The sequence below is a fragment of the Bufo gargarizans genome, chromosome 3 (genome assembly GCF_014858855.1).
Source record: "Bufo gargarizans isolate SCDJY-AF-19 chromosome 3, ASM1485885v1, whole genome shotgun sequence".
Classification (NCBI taxonomy): Eukaryota; Metazoa; Chordata; class Amphibia; order Anura; family Bufonidae; genus Bufo; species Bufo gargarizans.
The window spans coordinates 235,528,918-235,550,204 of NC_058082.1; the positions used below are offsets into that span (position 1 = coordinate 235,528,918).

At 39.0% G+C, this 21,287-nt stretch overlaps 1 protein-coding gene across 1 annotated transcript in view; it reads right to left on the reverse strand.

The window, feature by feature from the left end:
• Positions 1 to 21,287, reverse strand: part of FARP1 (FERM, ARH/RhoGEF and pleckstrin domain protein 1) — a 198,663-nt gene that overhangs the window by 34,563 nt on the left and 142,813 nt on the right. The window contains 7 exon segments of the mRNA XM_044284632.1: positions 11,038 to 11,275; positions 13,261 to 13,333; positions 13,523 to 13,591; positions 17,222 to 17,385; positions 18,875 to 18,970; positions 20,329 to 20,476; positions 21,158 to 21,272. Coding sequence (XP_044140567.1) covers positions 11,038 to 11,275; positions 13,261 to 13,333; positions 13,523 to 13,591; positions 17,222 to 17,385; positions 18,875 to 18,970; positions 20,329 to 20,476; positions 21,158 to 21,272 — 903 coding nt within the window.

The following is a 21,287-nucleotide window of genomic DNA, read 5'->3' on the forward strand; positions in this document are numbered from 1 at the left end:
CAGATCTCTCTGCATTAAAGTTAAAAACATATTTAGTAGACAAGCAACCAGAACAAGCATATATAAGAGTTTGTGTATCTCTGTGTGTGTGTGGGGGAGACACTTATGTTTGTAAGTTCCATGTGTTATTTTGGAAGAAATATAAAGCATTTATCTGCATAAAAAAGCTTCATAAGGTGGTAACTCCAGTGCCATAGGTGCCTAGAACACTGTAATGGACGTAGACAGACCAATGTCTCTAGACATTTAAAAGTGCAACAGAGAGAAGCTTCATCCTGAGCCAAGAGTAGATGCAAAAGTAGGACTGAGATGTACCAATGACGCACATCACACACCTTAAAAAAACAAAAACAAAAAACAAACAAAACAACAGCCTCTCATAGCGATGGCCAATTAATTGCATATTTAACCACTTCACATCCGGGCCATTTGCCCCCTTCCTGACCAGGCCTAAATTAGCAAATCTGACATATCTCACTTCTATGTGGTAATAACTTTGGAACGCTTTTACTTATCCAAGCCATTCAGAGATTGTTTTCTCCTGACACATTGTACTTCATGCTAGTCATAAATTTGAGTCAATATATTTCACATTTATTTATGAAAAAAATCCCAAATTTACCAAAAATTTAGAAAAATTCACAATTTTCAAAATTTTAATTTCTCTGCTTTTAAAACAGAAAGTGATACCTCATAAAATATTTATTACCCAACATTCCCCATATGTCTACTTTATGTTGACAGCATTTTGGAAATATAATTTATTTTTTTACGACGTTCGAAGGCTTAGAAGTTTAGAAGCAATTATTAAATTTAAGAAAATTGCCAAACCCCACGTTTTAAGGACCAGTTCAGGTCTGAAGTCACTTTGTGGGGCCTACATAGTGGATACCCCCATAAATGACCCCATTGTAGAAACTACACGCCTCAAGTTACTTAAAACAGATTTCACAAACTTTGTCAACCCTTTAGGTAGGAACACAAGAATTAAAGGAAAATGGAGATCAAATTTAAAAATTTCGCAATTTTTGGGCAGATTTTTCATTTTAATCCAATTTTGCCAAACAAAACAGATTCTGCGGTTTACAGAAACACCCCACATGTGGTCATAAACTGCTATATGGGCACACGGCAGGGTGCAGAAGAAAAGGAGTGCCACGTCCCATTTGAAGCCCCCCTGATGCACCCTTACAGTAGAAACTCCCAAGAAGTGACCCCATTTTGGAAACTAGGGGATAAGGTGCCAGTTTTATTGGTACTATTTTTGGGTACATACGATTTTTTGATCATTCATTGTAACACTTTATGGGGCAAGGTGGCAAAAAAATTGGTTGTTTTATCACACTTTTTTATTTATTTATTTTTACACCTGAGGGGTTCGGTCAAGTGAAATTTTTATAGAGCAGATTGTTACGGACGTGGTGATACCTAATATGTATACTTTTTCTTATTCATTTAAGTTTTACACAATAATAGCATTTTTGAAACAAAAAAATTATGTTTTAATGTGTCCATGTTCTGAGAGCTATAGTTTTTTAATTTTTGGAGCGATTGTCTTATGTAAGGGCTCATTTTTCCCGGGATGAGGTGACGTTTTTATTGGCACTATTTTGTGGGACATACGACTTTTTGATCACTTGGTGTTGCACTTTTTGTGATGTAAGGTGACAAAAATGGCTTTTTTTTTTACAGTTTTTATTGAATTTGTTATGGTGTTTATCGGACTGGGTCGATCATGTAATATATTTATAGAGCCAACCGTTTTAAAACATCCATTCAGAGACAGAGAACCACCTCCCGGACGTTTATAGTCAACGTGTGGACGGGAGGTGGTTAAAGGGGTTGTCCCACGAAAAATATTCTACGGTTTTTAAATCAGCACCTGGATCTGAATTCTTTTGTAATTGCATGTAATTAAAAATTCTGTATAGCCTCTGAGTTATTCAATAAATTGTGTCTGTATAGCTTGATTTGCTTTGACCTGCTCACTGAGATAGCCGCACATGCTCAGTTTCATCCTTCAACTGCCTCCAGAGCTGTGATAGGGAGAGCTGAGACACGCCCCCTTAGCTGCAGCAGAAAAGACACTCCCCTTGAGCTGTCAGCTTGATATAAATCTAGCAGAGCAATGAATGGGGAGATCTCTGGATCCATGTGAGGTACGGGCTGGTTCTAGCTTTGTTAGAAAGGTATTGTCATGTACTACGTGATGTCTGATTTAAATTTTTTACATAAGTCATGGGATAACCCCTTTAAGCACACTTGACTACTTCCTTATTCATCCTAGATTCACTTTACATGGTCCCTTATGCCTCATGAAGTATCCAATGGCAATGATATTTGAACAGTTTTAGTGTCATAAGAATTATAAAGGGCATTTCTGGAGACCAAAAAACAAAACAAAACTAAGCACTGATCTAAAAGGAATTTTTATGCTATCCAGAATTGTAAACCATACTAAGTGACTGCGACAGGGCCAGAACAACCGAAGATTATCTACAGTATGTCAGCCAAGGACAGCCATTTGCTTGTGTCTCTTTGCAGACAGATGGACTTGAAAATATAGCAGACATACAATTAATGAAACAAAACTTAACTGTGCTTTGTGTAATAGCTTTTTTTGTAACAAGATTCTGAATAATAATCTGAAATCAACAGACATTTTTTATTTTATTTTTTTGTGTGAATCCTGTGTCATCTATACGTAGATGATATTTGTTATTGTAATCCTGCCTGTCATGATAATGAGAAGCTCATAACAGGAGCTTGTTTACTCATCCTGTATAGTCCAATACATAAATTATGTTTCCAAATGGCATTTAGGCCATAATACCAAGTCTACTGACATGACTGGGTTTTGTTTGGGCGGTTAAAGGGGTTATCCCATGAATCATTTCAACATTAAAAGTCCCACAAGGCTATTAAAGGGGTTCTCTGGGAATTTATATGGATAACAGGTTATCAATACCAGATCGTCGGAGGTCCGACTCTCGCCAATCAGCTGTTACAAGAGACCGGTGCTCTGTGAGTGCAACAGCTTCTTCCAAGGCCAGTGACGTCACTGTACATCAGTCACATGGAATAATTGCAGCTCAGCACGCTGAACTGAATGGGGCTGAGCTGCAAAACAAAGCACTGCCGCTGTACCATGTAAGGTGCTGTGCTTGGAGAGCCTTTGGGAGACTTCTGGGTAACCCTCTTAATATCTGATTCTAAAGTACTTTGCAGTGTTTCAAGCACACCGAAGATGTCAGCTGCATAATCTACAAATCCCAGCAACACCCAAAGCAAAAAAGATCTGCATACAGGAAGAGACATCAGAAAAACGTCAGAGTGATTGGTGGAAGACAAAGGACAGAGAGGAAGAGAGAAAAGAGGAAGCCCAACAGCCAGAGTCCTGGGGGTGGGTCCTGTACTGACACCTAGAGAGACAAGTGACCATCACTCATACGGAGGATTCCCCTTTTTTTCCTCTTAATAGATTCTCAGACTAGAAGAAAGGATTATATGGTCTTTTCTTTCTCCGAGTGATCCACTTGCTGCTTTCGAGGAGAGTCTTTTTTCTCTGATCTTCCTCTCTCCCCCACCAATCAGTGTTAAGACTCCAATATGTCAGGAGAATTGGAGTCCTATGTCCTCCACGTTGCCTTAGAACATGGCAAGACCAGACAGCAAATGGAAAGACAAGAAAAAAGGCTGAATATAGTCTGTGAGCTGCTACAGAAACAGCTGTGCGCTTTCAAGCACACATTAATGGCTTATGCTTGGGATATCCCATAATTGTCCATTGTTAAAATGGATCTTTTACTGATCCAGGTACTGTAATATTAGTGTAAACAATTAGACACACTTAAGGTTCTTTTACAGAGGCTGATTAAACATTCAATTATCAGGAGCGAACTAAAACAATCCTGATAATTGCCTGGTTGTCAGTAAAGTTAAAAGCTAAATTTACATCTCCTTTGTATGGGGTTTAGTGATCACTACAAAGATCACTTGTTTGCATAGATCATCATTGTTTCTGGGAAGCAGATCACAGTAAGATCTGCTGTCCAGAAACAATGATTTTGGGTGCCAGCCAAAACACACAATCATGTGATGAGTGAGCGGTTGCTCATTCATCAGGTGATCACTGTCATCTTTAAACAGGGCAATTATCAGGAAAGAGAATAATAGAATAAAAAGTAACTGACCAAATGATCAGTCTATGTAAAAAGACCATTACTGCATTCAAAACATTTGTTCTTTACCTCGGCAGGCACATTCGGAGGCAATAGTTGTTTATGATGGCATTTTACTCATTTTCGGCTAAAAGTCATATTTTCAATTGGCCTTTCTAAAAAATAACAAGCAGTTCTGTCACAAATGGTTAACTTTTACTAGCTGTGTGCATCCTATTTTTTTTTATAAATAAATAAGCTTAATCCAATTTATAAAGGAATGCCCAAACCCAAAACATTTGAGGACCTCTTACAAATATTCCCACTCTATGCAATCAAATGCTTTAGTTGCATCCAGTGACAATATACCTTTTTTACTATCTTTAACTTTATTTATGAATATAGAAGGAAATAATCTTCTAACATTAGAATGCATCAATCGCCCAAGAATAAACCCTGTCTGATCTTCATTAACTATTGTTTTTATAAGTTTTGTTAACCCATCTGTCAATACCTTAGCTAGCAACTTAATATCAGTATTTAACAAAGAAATAGGTCTCTATGACTCTGGCTTTAATAAATCCTTTTCAACTTTAGGAATCAAAACAATAATGGCTTCCTCTATAGACTCCGGCAATTTTTTTTTGATCTCTTGGCCTCAATCAGGGTCTCCATTAATTCCAGAAGTAACTCCTGGCTGAACTCTTTATATACTTCAAATGGTAACCCATCTCCTGCCGAGGCCTTTTTTATCTAGTTGAATTCAGAGCTCTCACTAATTCCTCCAATCGTATATACTCTCTTCCAGCTGATTTTTTTTGCTCTTTAGTAAACCTCCTAAAGGGAATACTATCCAAATGTGGACAAAAATCCTCCTTTTTATACAGAATTCTTGATTTATACAAATCTTGATAATATTCCCCAAATGCATTATTAACCCTTTCATGACCAAAGGTCATTGATGCCCCAGTGTCCAGGTCAAAATTTACAAATCTGACATGCGTCACTTTAAGTGGTAATAGCTTTGGAACAATTTTACTTATCCAAGCCATTCTGAGATTGTTTTCTCGTACTTCATGACAGTCATAAATTTGAGTCAATATAGATCTCCTTTTTTAAAAAAAAAAAAATCCCAAATTGACCCAAAAATTAAAGAAATTAGCAATTTTCTAAATTTCTATTTCTCTGCTTCTAAAACAGAAAGTGATACCTCATAAAATATTTATTACATAACATTCCCCACATGTCTACTTTACGTTGGCATCATTTTGGAAATGTTATTTTATTTTGTTAGGACATTACAAGGCTTAGAAATTTAGAAGCAATTCTTAAAATTTTTAAGAAAATTTCCAAAACCCACTTTTTAAGGACTAGTTCAGGTCTGAAGTCACTTTGTGGGGCTTACATAGTGGAAACCCCCCATAAATGACCCCATTGTAAAAACTACACCCCTCAAGTTACTTAAAACCAATTTTACAAACGTTATTAACCCTTTAGGTGTTCCACAAGAATTAAAGGAAAATGGAGATGAAATTTCAAAATTTCACTTTTTTAGCAGATTTTCTATTTTATTACATTTTTTTCTTTAACACATTAAGGGTTAACAGCCAAACAAAACTCAATATTTATTACTCTGATTCTGCAGTTTACAGAAACACCCCACATGTGGTCGTAAACTGATGTAAGGGCGCATGGCAGGGCGCAGAAGGAAAGGAACACCGTATGGTTTTTGGAAGACAGATTTTGCTGGATTGGTTTTCTGAACGCCATATGTTTTTTTTATTTTTCTACCGATCATCTTGTGCAGGGGCTCATTTTTTGCAGAAAGAGTTGAGGTTTTTATTGGTACCATTTTTGGGTACATAGGATTTTTTGATCATTCATTATTACACTTTATGGGACAAGGTGGCCAAAAAATTGGCTGTTTTGGAACAGTTTATATATATTTTTTTTTTTACAGCGTTCATCTGAGGGGTTAGGTCATGTGACAGTTTTATAGAGCAGATCATTATGGACGTGGCAATACCCAATATGTATACTTTTTCTTATTTATTTAAGTTTTACACATTAATAGCATTTCTGAAACCAAAAAAATGATGTTTTAGTGTCTCCATAGTCTGAGAGCCATAGCCTTTTTATTTTTTGGGCGATTGTCTTAAACATGGGCTCATTTTTTGCGGGATGAGGTAACGGTTTGATTGGTACTATTTTGGGGTATATTTGCCTTTTTTGATCGCTTGGTGTTGCACTTTTTGTGATGTAAGGTGACAAAAATGGCTTATTTTTTTACACCGTTTTTATTTTTTATGGTGTTTATTGGACGGGGTTGATTATGTGATATATTTATAGAGATGGTCGTTACGGACGCGGTGACACCTAATATGTGTGTTTTTTTTGTTTTTTTATAGTAAAGGAAAATTAATTTTTTACATTTTTATTTATTTATTTTTACTTTTATTATTTTCACTTTTTTTTTTATCATATCCCTCTTGGATCTTGAAGATCCAGTGGGGCTGATGGTTGTACTATACTTTGCAATGCTCTTGCATTGCAAAGTATAATACAATCAGATGCCTGTAGGTGGCAGCAGAGCCTGAAACCGGCATTTTAACACTGCCGCGATCCGATTGGTTAGTCTGCAACAGACTAACCAATCGGATCGATTGCCTGCAAGGGATCACTCCGATTGGTCCCTTGCCGGCATTACTGCACTGTATGCTGTCCGTGACAGCATACAGGGCAGGGGCAGAAGCTTTAATCCAAGCGCTTTGCAGTGCTTGGATTAAAGAGCTGCCAGAACGTATATATACGTGGTAGCTGCACGGGGTATGTGCAGCTATCACGTATATATACAGATTGCAGACGTGAAGGGGTTAATCTGTTCCGGAGTTCTGACTATATGTCCCCTAATATTCTGTAATGCACCTACCCAATAATTTTTTTTTTGTGATTATTAATTATATTTGTCAAAAGCCCACTCTTTCACCCTCAGGAAAAAACCTAGCTACCTGAAAAAACTACCGTATGTTTGAGATCTTTCCATATATATTTCTTTATCTTTTCTATGTTCGTCTTCCAAATTTCTCAGTGTTTTCTGGTGAGGGGTTTTCGTCATTTTTTTTTTTTACTTCTATAAATTTCTGTTCTGCAAACTTAATTTTGCTATTTACTTGTTTTTTCCAATTACTATTAACAGAAAAAAAAAGAACTTCAATTCTTCCTTAACACTCTCCCGACCCTTAAGCAAATTAAATCAATGGGGATTAAATCTACATACCATAGATGCCCGTTTGGTTAAGGGCACCATCTCCAATACTACTGGCCAGTGAACGGTCATAACCATAACTACATATTTTATCATTTAGAGGACAATATGAACAAACCCAATCAGGAAAAAGAGAAAAAACACTAAAACCTAATCCACCCCCAAACCCCCCATATTGCTCCCCATTGTACCACAACAGAGAGCCCCATATCCATGCATGATAAACTCCTGATACCCCCCGCCCTCCTCCTTCAAATGCATCCTACTTTCACTTTGTGCCAGTCATCTATTAAACCTTCTTTTAAACTACTAAGAGGGTATACACACTTATTTAAGCCAGATTCTTATCAGTAAAATAAGAACTGAGCTATATAAAAGGTCAGAGAGCAGAGATAAGGAGCCCTGGAAAAAGAGAAAATCCAGAGGCTGCTACTAGAGCATCTCAGCTCTGTACAGAAAAAATGGTTCCATATTTTTTATAAAGACCAATTGAAAAAAATATTTTAGCTCAAAATGAGTACAATGCAATAATAAATAAAAAAATTGTCCCCAAAGATGTACATAGCCTTTAATTATATGGAAAATAGTGACTTTGTGGTATCTGACCATTTTAAGCAAGTATACCAAAAGTATGATACACAAAAAAAAGGATTACATGTTGCAATAGGTGCCCTATGCACCCTATTAAATACCTTAAATTGACTAGCTGATAGTAGTTTGGCACATTTATTCTCTTCATAACTACTACACTACCTAATAATCACAAAATGGAATAAAAGAAGAGGAAAATTAATTTATACTTTTTTCTGCTTTAAATGAAATTGAAATATACTTTATATTACAAATATATAACAGCATTTCTATGTGGAGGGACTGATATTATTAAGGTTTCACTATATATAAATATTTGTCATTGTGGAACATTTAATATTTTAGCATCAGATAGGACCTAATGGTTGTCAGATTACAAGAATTTTATAGCATATCCAGTTAGAACCTGACTCTCCTGTTAAAACAGCTCTTCTGAAATCAGCATTTCTATGAATATTGGACACTGTAGGGGAACTATTCCCAACCCACATTTTACCTAATAAAGGAACGGCACAAAAATCTGATAATTTTTAGTTTGTATACGCAATGGCTAATAAGAGAAATCACCAAGACCTGGTTAATTACAACCAAACCAGACTATGTAAGAGCATTGTAGCTTTAAGATCTAAGAACATACAGAAGTTTAGTTTTTTAGAGCCCAATAAATGTATTTCTAGGATGCTTAATCTATTTGTGATTTATGTCTGAGAAACAAATCAAAGAATCCTCAAAACACATGTATCAATGGTCTTAAATAATCGATCTATTCTGAAAAAAACTTTTTAACGTTTGAGGGGGAAATATGATGTTTTAAAGATTTCTACAGTCCATTATGGTAATGAATACAACTCTTAAAAGAGTTTAGTAGGCACTGCAAACAGAAGTACGGTATATTCAGTGTCCAACATAAACTAAAGACCTTCTGGTAATGTATGGCTTCTTTTTTTTTTTTTGCTAAGGCTTGGTTACCATCATTACACTGTCTCTCTATAAAAACGCTCTTAAGACCACTTTCACATGGTCAGTATTTATCAGCAGCACTTGTAAGCCTAAACCAGGAGTGGCTCCAAAACAAAGAGGCACAAATCTTTCCATTAGGCCCCTTTCACACGAGCGTGACGGATTAGGTGTGGATGCGTTCAGGGTACGTTCAGTAGAACTCGCACCATTTTGCAAGCAAGTTCAGTCGTTCAGTCAGTTTTGTCTGGAATTGCGTTCAGTTATTTCTGCGTGGGTGCAATGCGTTTTTCACGCGCTGTGATTAAAAACTGAAGCTTTACAAACAAAATCTCCTAGCAACCATCAGTGAAAAACGCATTGCATCCGCACTTGCTTCCTGATGCAATGCGTTTTTCCCTGAAGCCCCATTCACTTCCATGGGGCCAGGGCTGCATGAAAAACTGATGCATGAAAAAAAATACAAAAAAAAAAAAACTCATGTACACAGATCCATTGAAATGAATGGGTCAGGATTCAGTGCGGGGGCTATGCGTAGAAAACTCGCTCGTGTGAAAGGGGCCTTATACTTTTTCTCTGTAGGTTCTACTCCTGATTTTGGATTACAAGGGGCTCATGCACAAATCCTTATTTTTTGTGGATCCTTGGGGTAGTTGCACAAATTATAGAGCAAGATGTAAAAAACTGACTCTGTGAAAGTAGGCCTTGTACAAGGTGTGGAGCATCAGACTTTAAAAAGGCTTCATCATGAATTAATTAGTGCAATTGTAGCTCAACACCTTCTGTTACTCCATAGGGTACATTACAAAAACTTCTAGTCTACAAAAATGACCAAAAAAATAAATTGAACCTCTACCACTTAATACATGACAAAATCTATAAAAAAAATTGTTACATCATTATTAAATTAGACACTGGCAATTTTTAACAACTCCTACAAACATTTAAACTAAGTGCAAACTATGTCTAAAAATCTGGACCATAGTGAAAACAACTGGATCACATGCAGGTGTTACTGAATTACATGCCTAGTAGCTGCCTAGCAGCTGAAAACATGGGCACCATCTTCATCACTAAAACTAAGGACAGTGTCCTCATCATTTACTTCCTCAGCATACTCTTCCAGCTGAAGACTACCAAATGAATAGTTATTTCTAGGCATCGGTGAAGAATTTAACACTATTGGGTTCCCATAAACAAGCGGGTGACTAAAAGAGTCACCCATATCTGAATCTGTATCACTTGATTCACTACCACTGCTAGTGGAGCCATCAGTCATGGGTACATCACCCAAGTGCTCTTCTACCTTAACAGAGGTTCGTGAGATTGGGCTGTATTTAGATTGCCTACTATCAAAAACTCCATTTGACATCATTTTAGCTTCTAAAGCAGCCATTTTGGAGAGATGGTCTAACCTCTGCTCTTCAGCTCTACGGTCTGCTACAGGTGTTGAAGCCATCTGACTTAAGATAAAGGGATCAGTATCAGAATGGTTGCAGTAGCCACGCTTTAGTTTCTGAATATGTGGCCTATCTAAAGGTGTGTCATACTGTGCAAAATCGTAGTCGCAGCTTTCCACACCATCATTTGGAATTCTATCCCTGTTATTATTGTATACAATTTCTGAGACATATTTTGGAGATCCGCTCTGGTTAAAACTCATATTTGGACTGGATCCCTTGCTACGAGGCGACAATGGACTTGCAAAAGGACTACGGCTACCAGGGTCGCTAAACATTTCATCTATCAAAGAGCTGTGTCTGGGCATTTTAGGGCTGTTGCCGCCATAAAAAGACATGCCAGCCGAGTCATCATCAATGTATTCGTCAATAATATTGGAAGATGACAGAACAGAAGACATTTTTTGCTTCAGTTTGGAATGTTTAAGGTTATCATCTGTTCTATAGGTGCCATTACAATGAAAACCACCCTCATCCTTGTCATTTGTTTGGGACTGCGAGCGCATTAAAAGTGCTCTATAAATATCATACTCGCTATCTACATCACTGCAGTCAATGTAAGGAATTGAGTTACTGCTGCCATGAGCAGCCCGGAATGCTGGACCTGTGCTTGGTTGGTGTGCATTCTTCATATTCTGCTGTATATGGTCTTTGGCAGCGTCTTCCCCATCAATTGTCAAATGCGCTCCTTCTTTTGCTCTCTTCTCCAAAGGTACTTTATTGGGAGAGGGACTTTTATGTTGTATTAGCACCTCAGTCACTAACTTCTCTTCTTTGCGTGGCGATAAGGTTTGTATCTCATCTGGTTGAGAGCTCTGTATAAGGGTTATCTTAGGGCTCTGCTGTAAAAACAAATGTAGAATTTCACACAGATAGTAAGAACTGTAAAGAAAAGCGAAGAAATAAAGCATGTACGGTCTGAGAAATATGCTATTTCTCGGACCAAACACTGCTCCCCTCAGCTCAAACTCACAGCATTATACAGTACAGCCCATGGTCAGTCATGAACGCAACATTCCACATCATAAATCATAATGGCGTGTGAGCTAGGGTCAGAGGAACAGTGTTCATTTTGGGAAATGCAGCAGTCACACATAGCTTCCCAGACCGAACATGCTGGATTTGTTGGGTTTTTCTCTGCGATTTTGCAGAAAACACTGCAAAAACATAAATTTGGCAGTAACGAGTGGACTCGCCCTACCTGATCAGATTTTGAAAATGTGCAGCACTAGTATATTGATGCTCTATCCTCAAGATTGGTCATCAATATCAGATCATCAGGGTTCCTACACTCAGGATCCCACAAATCACCTGCTTGAAGACACTGTGATAGTTGTGCAAGCACTGTGGCATTTTCACTGTTTAACGGCATGCTATCTAACTTGTATTGGCGGTGCAGTGTATTCGCTGCACAGTAGCTATAAGTTTTATGGCATGCAGTTAAACAATGAAGAGGCTGCAGTGGTAGCACGAGAGCGGCGCCCCCCTTCAAACTGATTGGCGGGAGTGTCAGGTGTAGAACCCCAGGTGGCAGGTTCTGGAGGTAGTAAAAAGTGGAGTCCATGAGGAGGATAACAGTAGGAGATCTTTTGGATAGTGAAACTCCAGTCTTTAATACCTAAAGGGTTAAATGAAATTTGTAGCTTTAGTGCATTTATATGATTGATCACTTTCATGTTTTAGGGTTATTTATGGCTATGTATTTTGTATAAAAGGATATGGTTTATATATACCGTATTTTTCGCTTTATTAGACACACTCCCCCCCCCCCCAAAGTGGCCCCATAACAGTGTGTCATCCACAGATGCCCCCCATAACAGTGTGCCATCCACAGACCACCATTAGTTCAAAACCCAGCAAAAGCACACCTTTTGGTTCAAAAAAAAAAAAAAATATTTTCCGCCTCAAAAACCTAGGTGTGTCGTTGCATCGGGTGCTATGCTACACTATGTATCAGCTGTTGGTGCAAAAAAAACCTCCCCCTCTAGTTGCATGCATGAGTAAGGGGGCGTGTTCTCCCGAAACATTGCGTGGAGGGGAGGAGGTGTGAACGATGTCTGTCTTAGTGTCCCTCATGATGTACCATTTTATATTGGAATGAAGTAAAGAAATAAAAGAAACCAGCGACTTGTGAGTATGACTTCTATTGCTCACTCACAATATTGGCACAATGAGGTAAAAAGAACACACAAGTCTGCAAGTTTGAAAGACAGTTAGTGCTGGGTTAGGCAGAGCTCCTGGTGTGGACTTGTAATTGCTACAGGTGACTGAAGTCCTTTATATTATACAGGTGTAGAACCCCCACTGATCTGATAATGATGACCTATCTGGAGTGCTACACATGTCCTTTATGGAGTCTTATGGTGTTTTCATATTCAGGTATTTTATGCAGTTTTTGAAGCCAAAGCCAGGAGTAGAATTAAAAAAGAAAATACTCCGTTTATCAGTTCCTGGTTTTGGCTTCAAACACTACGTAAATTTTCTTTTTACATGGAAAGCCAGCCTTACACTGACAATGGTTAAATGGTATTTCACTGTACATACAAGCAATCTGCATGTGATAATAGAAAACTGCACTTGCTATTTTATAGTGTTTGTAATATGGAAAAGCCTTGAAGGGGTCTTCCAATTTTTTTTTTTTATGGGCAGGAATAGTGTTATAATAATAAAAATTATTGAAACCGAGGGGGGATTTGGGCGGTAAGTATAATTTTATTTTTTATTTTAACACTGTCCCTGATCATTTAAAAAGAAAAAAAGCAACATCGTAGAAAACTTCAAAAAAACAGACCAACTTAAAAGAAAACCATGTGCTGAAATTACTAACTTGTTTTGGCACCTCTATCTGTTCAGATGAAGGGGTAGATAAACTTCTTATGGAACAAAGCTTGCTGTGCTTCCTACAAAATAAATACATGAGACAGTTAAAAGATGGCAAATTCCTACACTTCAAACCGTACCACCTAAAATGCATACACCCATCTAGACGATGACAAGAGCTGAATACAGCAGCAATGTTCAGGATTGTCAATTGCTGTCCTCACTAGGTATCCATTCCTGTTCGTAGAACATTCTGGAGAATGCCTTACCTTTCAAACTGCACTTTTTTGTGTCCTCCTTCCTTCACATAATCCAAAACTTGCTTTTGTGTTCGGCCACTAATGGAAAATAAATATATATACATTTTATGTATATTATATGTAAACCTATGAGAGTAGGCAAATATATCATTGGGATGATATCAGTCAGAATTCTGTGTAGTTTTGGCTACCCAACCCATATCAATCATTATGATCTGTAAAGGAAAGCAGCAGTACCTACTCACTAGGTATAAATGTTGCAATGATGATTATGAAGACAGCAAACTGTAGACAACACTTCTCAATATAGGAGAGTGCAGTCTGTATTGTGAGAGTGATACAGTGTTATATAGTCTAGAAAGTCAATCCATAGCTGGAGGTTTAACCTCCCAATGGATGGCCAGACCATTTTCTCTCAATGGGTGACCAACTTGTCTGTGGCTCCGTCCAACCCAGTGCTTTGTCTAAAACATGAAACAAGAACTGCAAATCATGTTTATCATGACTTTACTAAACTCAGTGATATTACTCCAACAATATATCGAAGAACAGTGTTGTACCATCAGCGGAATGCATGGTTGGCCCCTGTTCCTCTAATTCTGCACAAGTGCTGGGAACAACAAATGCAGGCACTTAGTGATATCATTATTAAGCCATCGGCACTGGTGTTAGTCAATGAGCCACTGATGGATGGGTCTGGTCTCATGTCCCTCCCCTTACGGTCATTTTGGGACTGGAGCAGCGGGCTGTCAGTAGGAATAATTGCAATAAAAAGTGGTAAACAAATTAGAACATCAGCACTAATCGGGTTCCTAGCATATATGCAGAATACAGTGGCAAGCCCCTTTCATTTACAGGCACTACTGCATATATGACTTAGGGTTCAAGCACATAGTGTAGTTTTGGTCCGCATCTGATCCGTGGACCCATCCATCTTAATGGGGCTACAAAGGATGAGGACAGCACACAGTGTTCATAATAATAATTTAGATGACAGATGCGGCCCCTCAGCAATCGAACAGTGACGGCCTATACTGAGTATAGGCCATTACAGTTTATGTCCAAGGAGACAAATTGTACCTAAGGCACTTACAGTAAATATACAAAATCATTGGAATGCTGATGTTATACCGGTAGCTGTTAAAGTTAATCTGTCGCCAAAGAATTCAGTTACACCTTGCGCGATAGCTTTCACTTTGAAATCTGTTACTTCATTCTGTTGAAAAAGTACTTTAAAGTCATATGCAAATGAGCTGTTAAGTGCACAGAGGGCGGGCCCAAGGCACTCCGTGGACACTTGCTCCTCTGGCTTACTTTGCCAGCCTCTTCTTCTTGATTGACAGAGCCAGGCAAGATGACTATGCGGGAACCTGGCCTTTTAAACAAGGAGAGGGGCGTAGTCCTAGAAAGCATTGTGCCTGGTTTCACAGTAAATTTCCTGCAGACTGGCTCCCCTTTAATATGATATATATGGGAGGTCTCTAGGCAAAGTTTGTGCCATTATGTCACAATGAACGAGACCCTATTCCAAGTACCTGCAAGTATTACAATTTGCCTGGAGCAGAGGGTATAAAACACAATGATGTGTCAGAGCAGGTTTATGTGGTGACTTTACAAGTACTAGCTGGAGGCTGGTGACTGCACTGACTTAATAAATGACTATCCTTTACACAAAACCTTCAGACAACTGGCCATATATTACACAATCCATACAACTAATGCTAGAATTTAACAGGTTGCTACTAATTTCATGAAAATCTCATACTGATTCAAATAGGACAATCCAGCATCTTTTCAATAGGTAATGTTTTTCTTTTTTACTTTCCTGTTGCAGTCAATAAAAGTCATTATGTGTGTATTTATATAGTAAATAATGGCTTCCAGCTATGGCAAGGCTGTGGCTACAAAAGGCTCAGGAACACCCCAATAATGTGTGCAGCATGAAGCAAATATTAAAGGGGTTGTCTCACCTGATAAAGTCATAGTTATTATATGATGGTGTATGTATATGATGTTATTTTCATTCACTTTCTAATGTACTTCTATTTTCTATATGGCTTCTCTTCCTGATTGTCTTTCATTATAGCTTCCTTTAGACCCTCCTCGTCTCCAGGGGTTACGGCCACCACTGGAATGCACTTGCGGTGGCCGTGCTTGCACACTAGGAGAGAAATAGCCGGCCTTTCTGTTGAATCGCGTGATCGAGCGTACATAGAGGCCAGTGTATGCGCATTCTCTCCCATTCCCGCCCACCTCGTATGTATTCTTGGATTAGCTCCTGCACCTGGCCACCTCGATCTTCCTATTGAACAGCTTCAGGGCATGCTAAATAGTATAACAGGTTCGGGGCTTGCATAAATAGCCTCGACCCTGTAATATACAGATCGCAAGTGCCGGCTGTCATCTTGTGAAAGACAACTGTAGGAAGCTACATGTCTGACCTGATAGTTTTCTACAGGGGCTGGTAGAGGGATCCTATCTGTCTCCAGTTAACCTTATCAGGAGACAGACTTCTGTCTGGGACCCACTGTTATCTCTATATGCAAATATACAGAGATAACAGTATATTTAGTGAGCTAAGGGCTGCTTGAGTGAGCGTGCATGGAGAGGCAAGGGTTACTGTCAGCCAGGAGGAGAAGCCCCCGCCACGCTTCAGCTTAAAGCCCAAAGAGCAGGAGAGGTGTCGGGAAGGCAGAAGGGAGACAACCCCTTTAAGTATGCTTGTGTATGGCCATGTGTAATGGCTACTTTTCACAGTATTAGTGTTGAGTGCATCAAAGCCAAATTAATTGACTTCGACTGTCGCGGCCATCTTGATTGAAGATACCGTGCGAGATCAGTGATGAATTCGCAGTACCTGGTCAGCATGATGACTTCATCACATCACCGCGTGGTGTCTTAAATCAAGATGGCCGCAGTTGCCTCTCCGCAAGCAAATGGATAAGGTGAGTATAGTCTTTTTTTTTTTACTGGATTAACCCCTGAAAGCCCACAATTGTAGCATCAGATGCCACAATCAGCGATGAACGCGGCATCTGAGGGGTTCAATGACGGCGGGCGGCGCAATTGCCATTCCCAGTCATAGCACCCACTATACACAAAGGAATGCAATGCATTGGGCTGCCTTCTCATCCATCGGGTCCCCATCACCGCAGCGCGGGTACCCGACGGAGACAGTCACCAGCCACAAAGACCTTCTATACTGCGGTCAGCGCTGACCGCAGCATAGAGAGGGTTAATCAATGATGCTGGAGGATACAGCAGGGGCTATCAGTGACTGCCGGGCCCCTGCACCCGATCAGCATGACGTAATAGTACATCAAAATGCGGGAAGTTACCTGCTGCTATCACGTACTATTACATCATTGGTCGGGAACGGGTTAAAGGGGAATAGAGCAGCACCATATAAGTGCATAAAATAAATATCAGATTGGCAGGGGTCTGACACCTGGGACTCCTGCTGATCAGCTCCGTGAAGAGACATGTCACATTCATCAGTCAAGAGGGAGTAGATAAGCTGTGATATCACCCATTAGGAGTGGTGGATCCAGTCTGTATATATAGGTGTTGTCTGTAATTTTAATTCTGCCAGTAATTGGGTAACAAAATCGCCATAGACAACCAATAAAATGCAACCTTAATCAAGAATCCATATCATTTCCTGAACATTTACTTATGAATATGTGATTAAGAAATTATCAACCCTACCTGAATCTAAAAGAAGAACCTCGACTGAAAAGAACTGGCTTTGGTTTTGGTTTTGGTTCCTCAAAGAGCCTGAAAAAGGCATGGTACTCGACACATATTTTCCAGAATGACTTGCAGAAATCCCGGCTAGCCATCATGAATTCCAAAGTATCCTGGTAAGAACTCTGAGCACAAAGATATGAAAGTAATGATCATTCAGAACATGACATCAACTTAGGTAACCTCACATTTACTAATCAAGAAGATGTATATGTACACAGCCTGATACATGTGGAATAACTCTGTAGCTATGTTGTTAGTTTGCACCAATTTTTCCCCCCACAAATCTTTGGTGAATCTGGCACAATTTATGACTCTTAGCTGTGACCCTTTTTCTAAATAACTCTTTAAAGTGGAGAAAGAGGTGTTAATTTTTTTGCAATTTGCAACACACATTTGTTAGATTTGCTTTGTAAACCCTTCCCCACAGGATGACATTAGTCAATTTTACAATTTGTCATAAAAACTCAGCTCTCCACATAAATGTGTCAGTCTAATTTGTTTTGTAAGTACCTGTCCCCTTATAGTCAACAGTCCTATTGACTGCTTTTTTTGTGTGTATTTTAAAGGGAATCTGTCAACAGTCTTAACCATGCTAAAGCGCCAAGTCCACTAGATTGGGACTAAGGAGAACAGGACAAAGATACCTTTTGTCAAACTTTTAGTGTGAGGAGTAGTTTAAACAAAGTTTTATTCTGCCAGATTCTGATCCTGGAAGTGGACTGGAGATGATCGTCACTGTGATATACAATGAACTGCTTACAAACCCTCCCCTCTGCTTTGACAGTCATAGCATCCAACAAGGAGACAACTACAGCTGTCATTCAGAGCAGAGGGGAGGGGCGATGAAGTGGTTCAGGACAGAGTGCTCTTCACGGTGGAGCTCTGCACTCCAGTGCACTTAAGCAGAATCTGGCAGAATAAATCTTCATATTCACACTACTCCTGATAACAAAAACTCCACAAAAGATATGCTAGTCCTCCTTATTCCAGCAGCTGGCTTGTGCTGTCAGAAGTTTAGCTTGGCCAAAACTGCTGAAAGATTCTGTGACCAATGCAACAAAGGGGACCACTACAGATGTCAATCAGAGCAGGGGGAGGGGACTGTGAAGATGCTCAATGCAGAGGGCTGGCAGCGCTTCACATTGAAGCCCCGCATCCTTGACATTTGCAGGAATAGAAACTTGCTGATTGAAAGCTCCAAATAACATTACTCCTGATAATAAAAGCTCCACAAAAGTGGATTTGTCTTCTTCTCCCCAACCTAGTACTATTAGAAGTTTAGCATGGTCAAATCCATGAACAGACTCTCTAATTATGCATCGGCATGCAACTGCACACCCAGTAATGCAGTATATAGAACAGTGACTCAAACCACACCTTTATAGTATAAAAAGCATACATTTAGGTGCATGCAAAATGAATTTTAGCAATGAAAAGAAAAATATACCGTGGCCATAAAAAGGATGGTGGAGTACAAAAATAACAAAAAAAACAATATACCCAGTGGGTCTTCAAATATACACTTCATTGCACCATATATGATGTAATTGTTAACACTGAAGGGCACTAATTGTCCTAGCAATGTACAAAGGACCATGAATGGTTACTCACATTTGCATCTGGGCGTAACTTGATAAGAAACCTTTTTCTCTTGAAGCTCAGCTTTCGTACTTTTGCCCAGTTAAATGCGTTTATTTTCGTGTGACCCTGTGAACAGCAAACAGTTCATGATATTTAAGAAAAAAACTAAACAAAATTACTGTGTAATGACATTATAGATACATCAGATAAAAGTTCAGTTCTATCCTTGTATCATCAAATCCTTTCAGGGGCAGGCCTATACAACTATTAAAATGTAAGTACACAGAAGTGACTGAAATCTCAATCTAGTGTAGGGATCGTTTTTTATTCAGGGGTCAGTCTCACAGAATTATTCTTCATAACCACTGGTTTTCAGGTCCAAACAATGCGATTTGACACTAGTCATACACAGCATGGCATAAAACAAAAGCCTGCCTGGGCTCTACCTAAACATAATAAACATCGTAACCCTAACTCGGCTATACGATAGCGTTCCCACATGGAACCAGGTGCGGGCTTACCCCAGACATACAGTCCACCAGCCCTCAGGCTGTAACAAGTGCAGTACCTTTGCAGGGGGTTGTGGTCTAGCAGTCCTCCTGACTCTGACCTTTCAACACTTGTTCCCGTGCGTCGCCGAGTCCCCCAAATTCCAGGCAATTGCATAGCCTCGTGGCCCCTCAGTGCCCCTAGTGGCCACCTATTACAGCCCTTAGTGGCTCAGCACTTACAAGCGCTGAAATATTCTGCAGCACTTCACAGACATTAGCATCACGCTGTCCCCAATGGGGCTCACAATCTAAGGTCCCTATCAGTATGTCTTTGGAGTGTGGGAAGAAACCGGAGCACCCAGAGGAAACACACGCAAACACTGAGAGAACATACAAACAGATGCAGATGCGGTCCTTGGTCTGGTTCGAACCCAGGACCCCAGCGCTGCAAGGCAACAGTGCTATCCACTGAGCCACTGTGAATTAAAAAAGTAAACATCTGTTGAAGTTCTTGGCAGGGAGTGGCTAATACCAAACATTATGTCATAAGGAATACATTGTAAATACCACTTAATAGGGGGGCCTTCATCATTGGCTACAGTAATTGACCATCTTGAAGGACGCCCATCTTAAAACATCCATCACCAAATCTGGCTTAAAAAACTAGTAACACTGTAGTAACATAGTACACAATCATGCTAATATTAATATCCTATATCTCTACAAAAACACCCTGAAAGCATGGACTATTTCTGAATATGATAAACTTGTTTGACTTCTGTGTTTACATAAATGTCAATGTGAAACAAAGCCTTGAAATGATATTATTTCTGCATTTTACGTTGCAAAATATCTCAATAAAAATATTTCTAGAAATATTTCATAAACGCAGAATGCTCATAATACGTTGATATGTTGAATGTCAAAATGGAAGTACTATATTTTTTTCAAGGAATGTGACAATTGTAAGAACATAACAAATAAATACCCCACCTGAAATACTAGGATTCCTGTGTTAGCAACAGCAAGGTTGATTTTAGTTCCTTCCCTATCCTTGGCTGGGTGCAATCTGATGCCATACATCTCCAAGCGACGGGCAACCTCCAGAAGTTGGAAATCTGATTCGGCTGGTGTCTGTCCACTGCAGATAATAAATTAGCAAAAGCTGCTTAGTTGACGATCCTGTTAGAGATCACTTCTAACACATAAATACAATAGATAATATAATTAGGGGCTGTTCACATAATGTTTTTGCCCTACGTTTAACATATATATTGGGAATAAAAGGATGAAACAGCAACCTACACTACACTTTCCATCCTACTGAGTCCCACAAAAAAAAAAAAAAAACATACATTAACAGATATGTTTTTCTTTTCTACAATGGAACCCTATGGTGACGGGTATTACTGTTTGGCAGCAGTCTGGCATATACATCAAACGTGGGGCAAAAATGTGATGCAAACATAGCCTTATGACTTATTAGGGCACAACCTGTTGGGACTGTATTAGAATAATATGGGGAAACAAGCAGATTACCATCATTTTCCACTATTTGTTTTAATAAATGTCACAACTTCCATGTCCATACAAATCAAGCACTGTGAATATCAAGAAGCAGAAATTCTGTCCAGGAGAACATATTAGTCAATATATATAACGATTTCAGCTTATTTTTACTAAAATTATTATTGGTTTTAAGTATTTAATTTCTAAAGACTGTATTATTCTCACCAATCAACGTAAAATACTATGGCCTATACTATGGTATACTATATTACTTTTAAAAGACAAGAAGATTGAAATGTATGTAAAAACTTACAAGTGATTTCGATGATACTCCATGATCTTTTCTTCCAGAGCGTCTTGTTGGGGCATATAAGTGTTTTTGGCTAAATGTTCCCGGTCAACAGCCTCATCAAAATCTCCAACCTCAGCTACGTTTAGGAAGG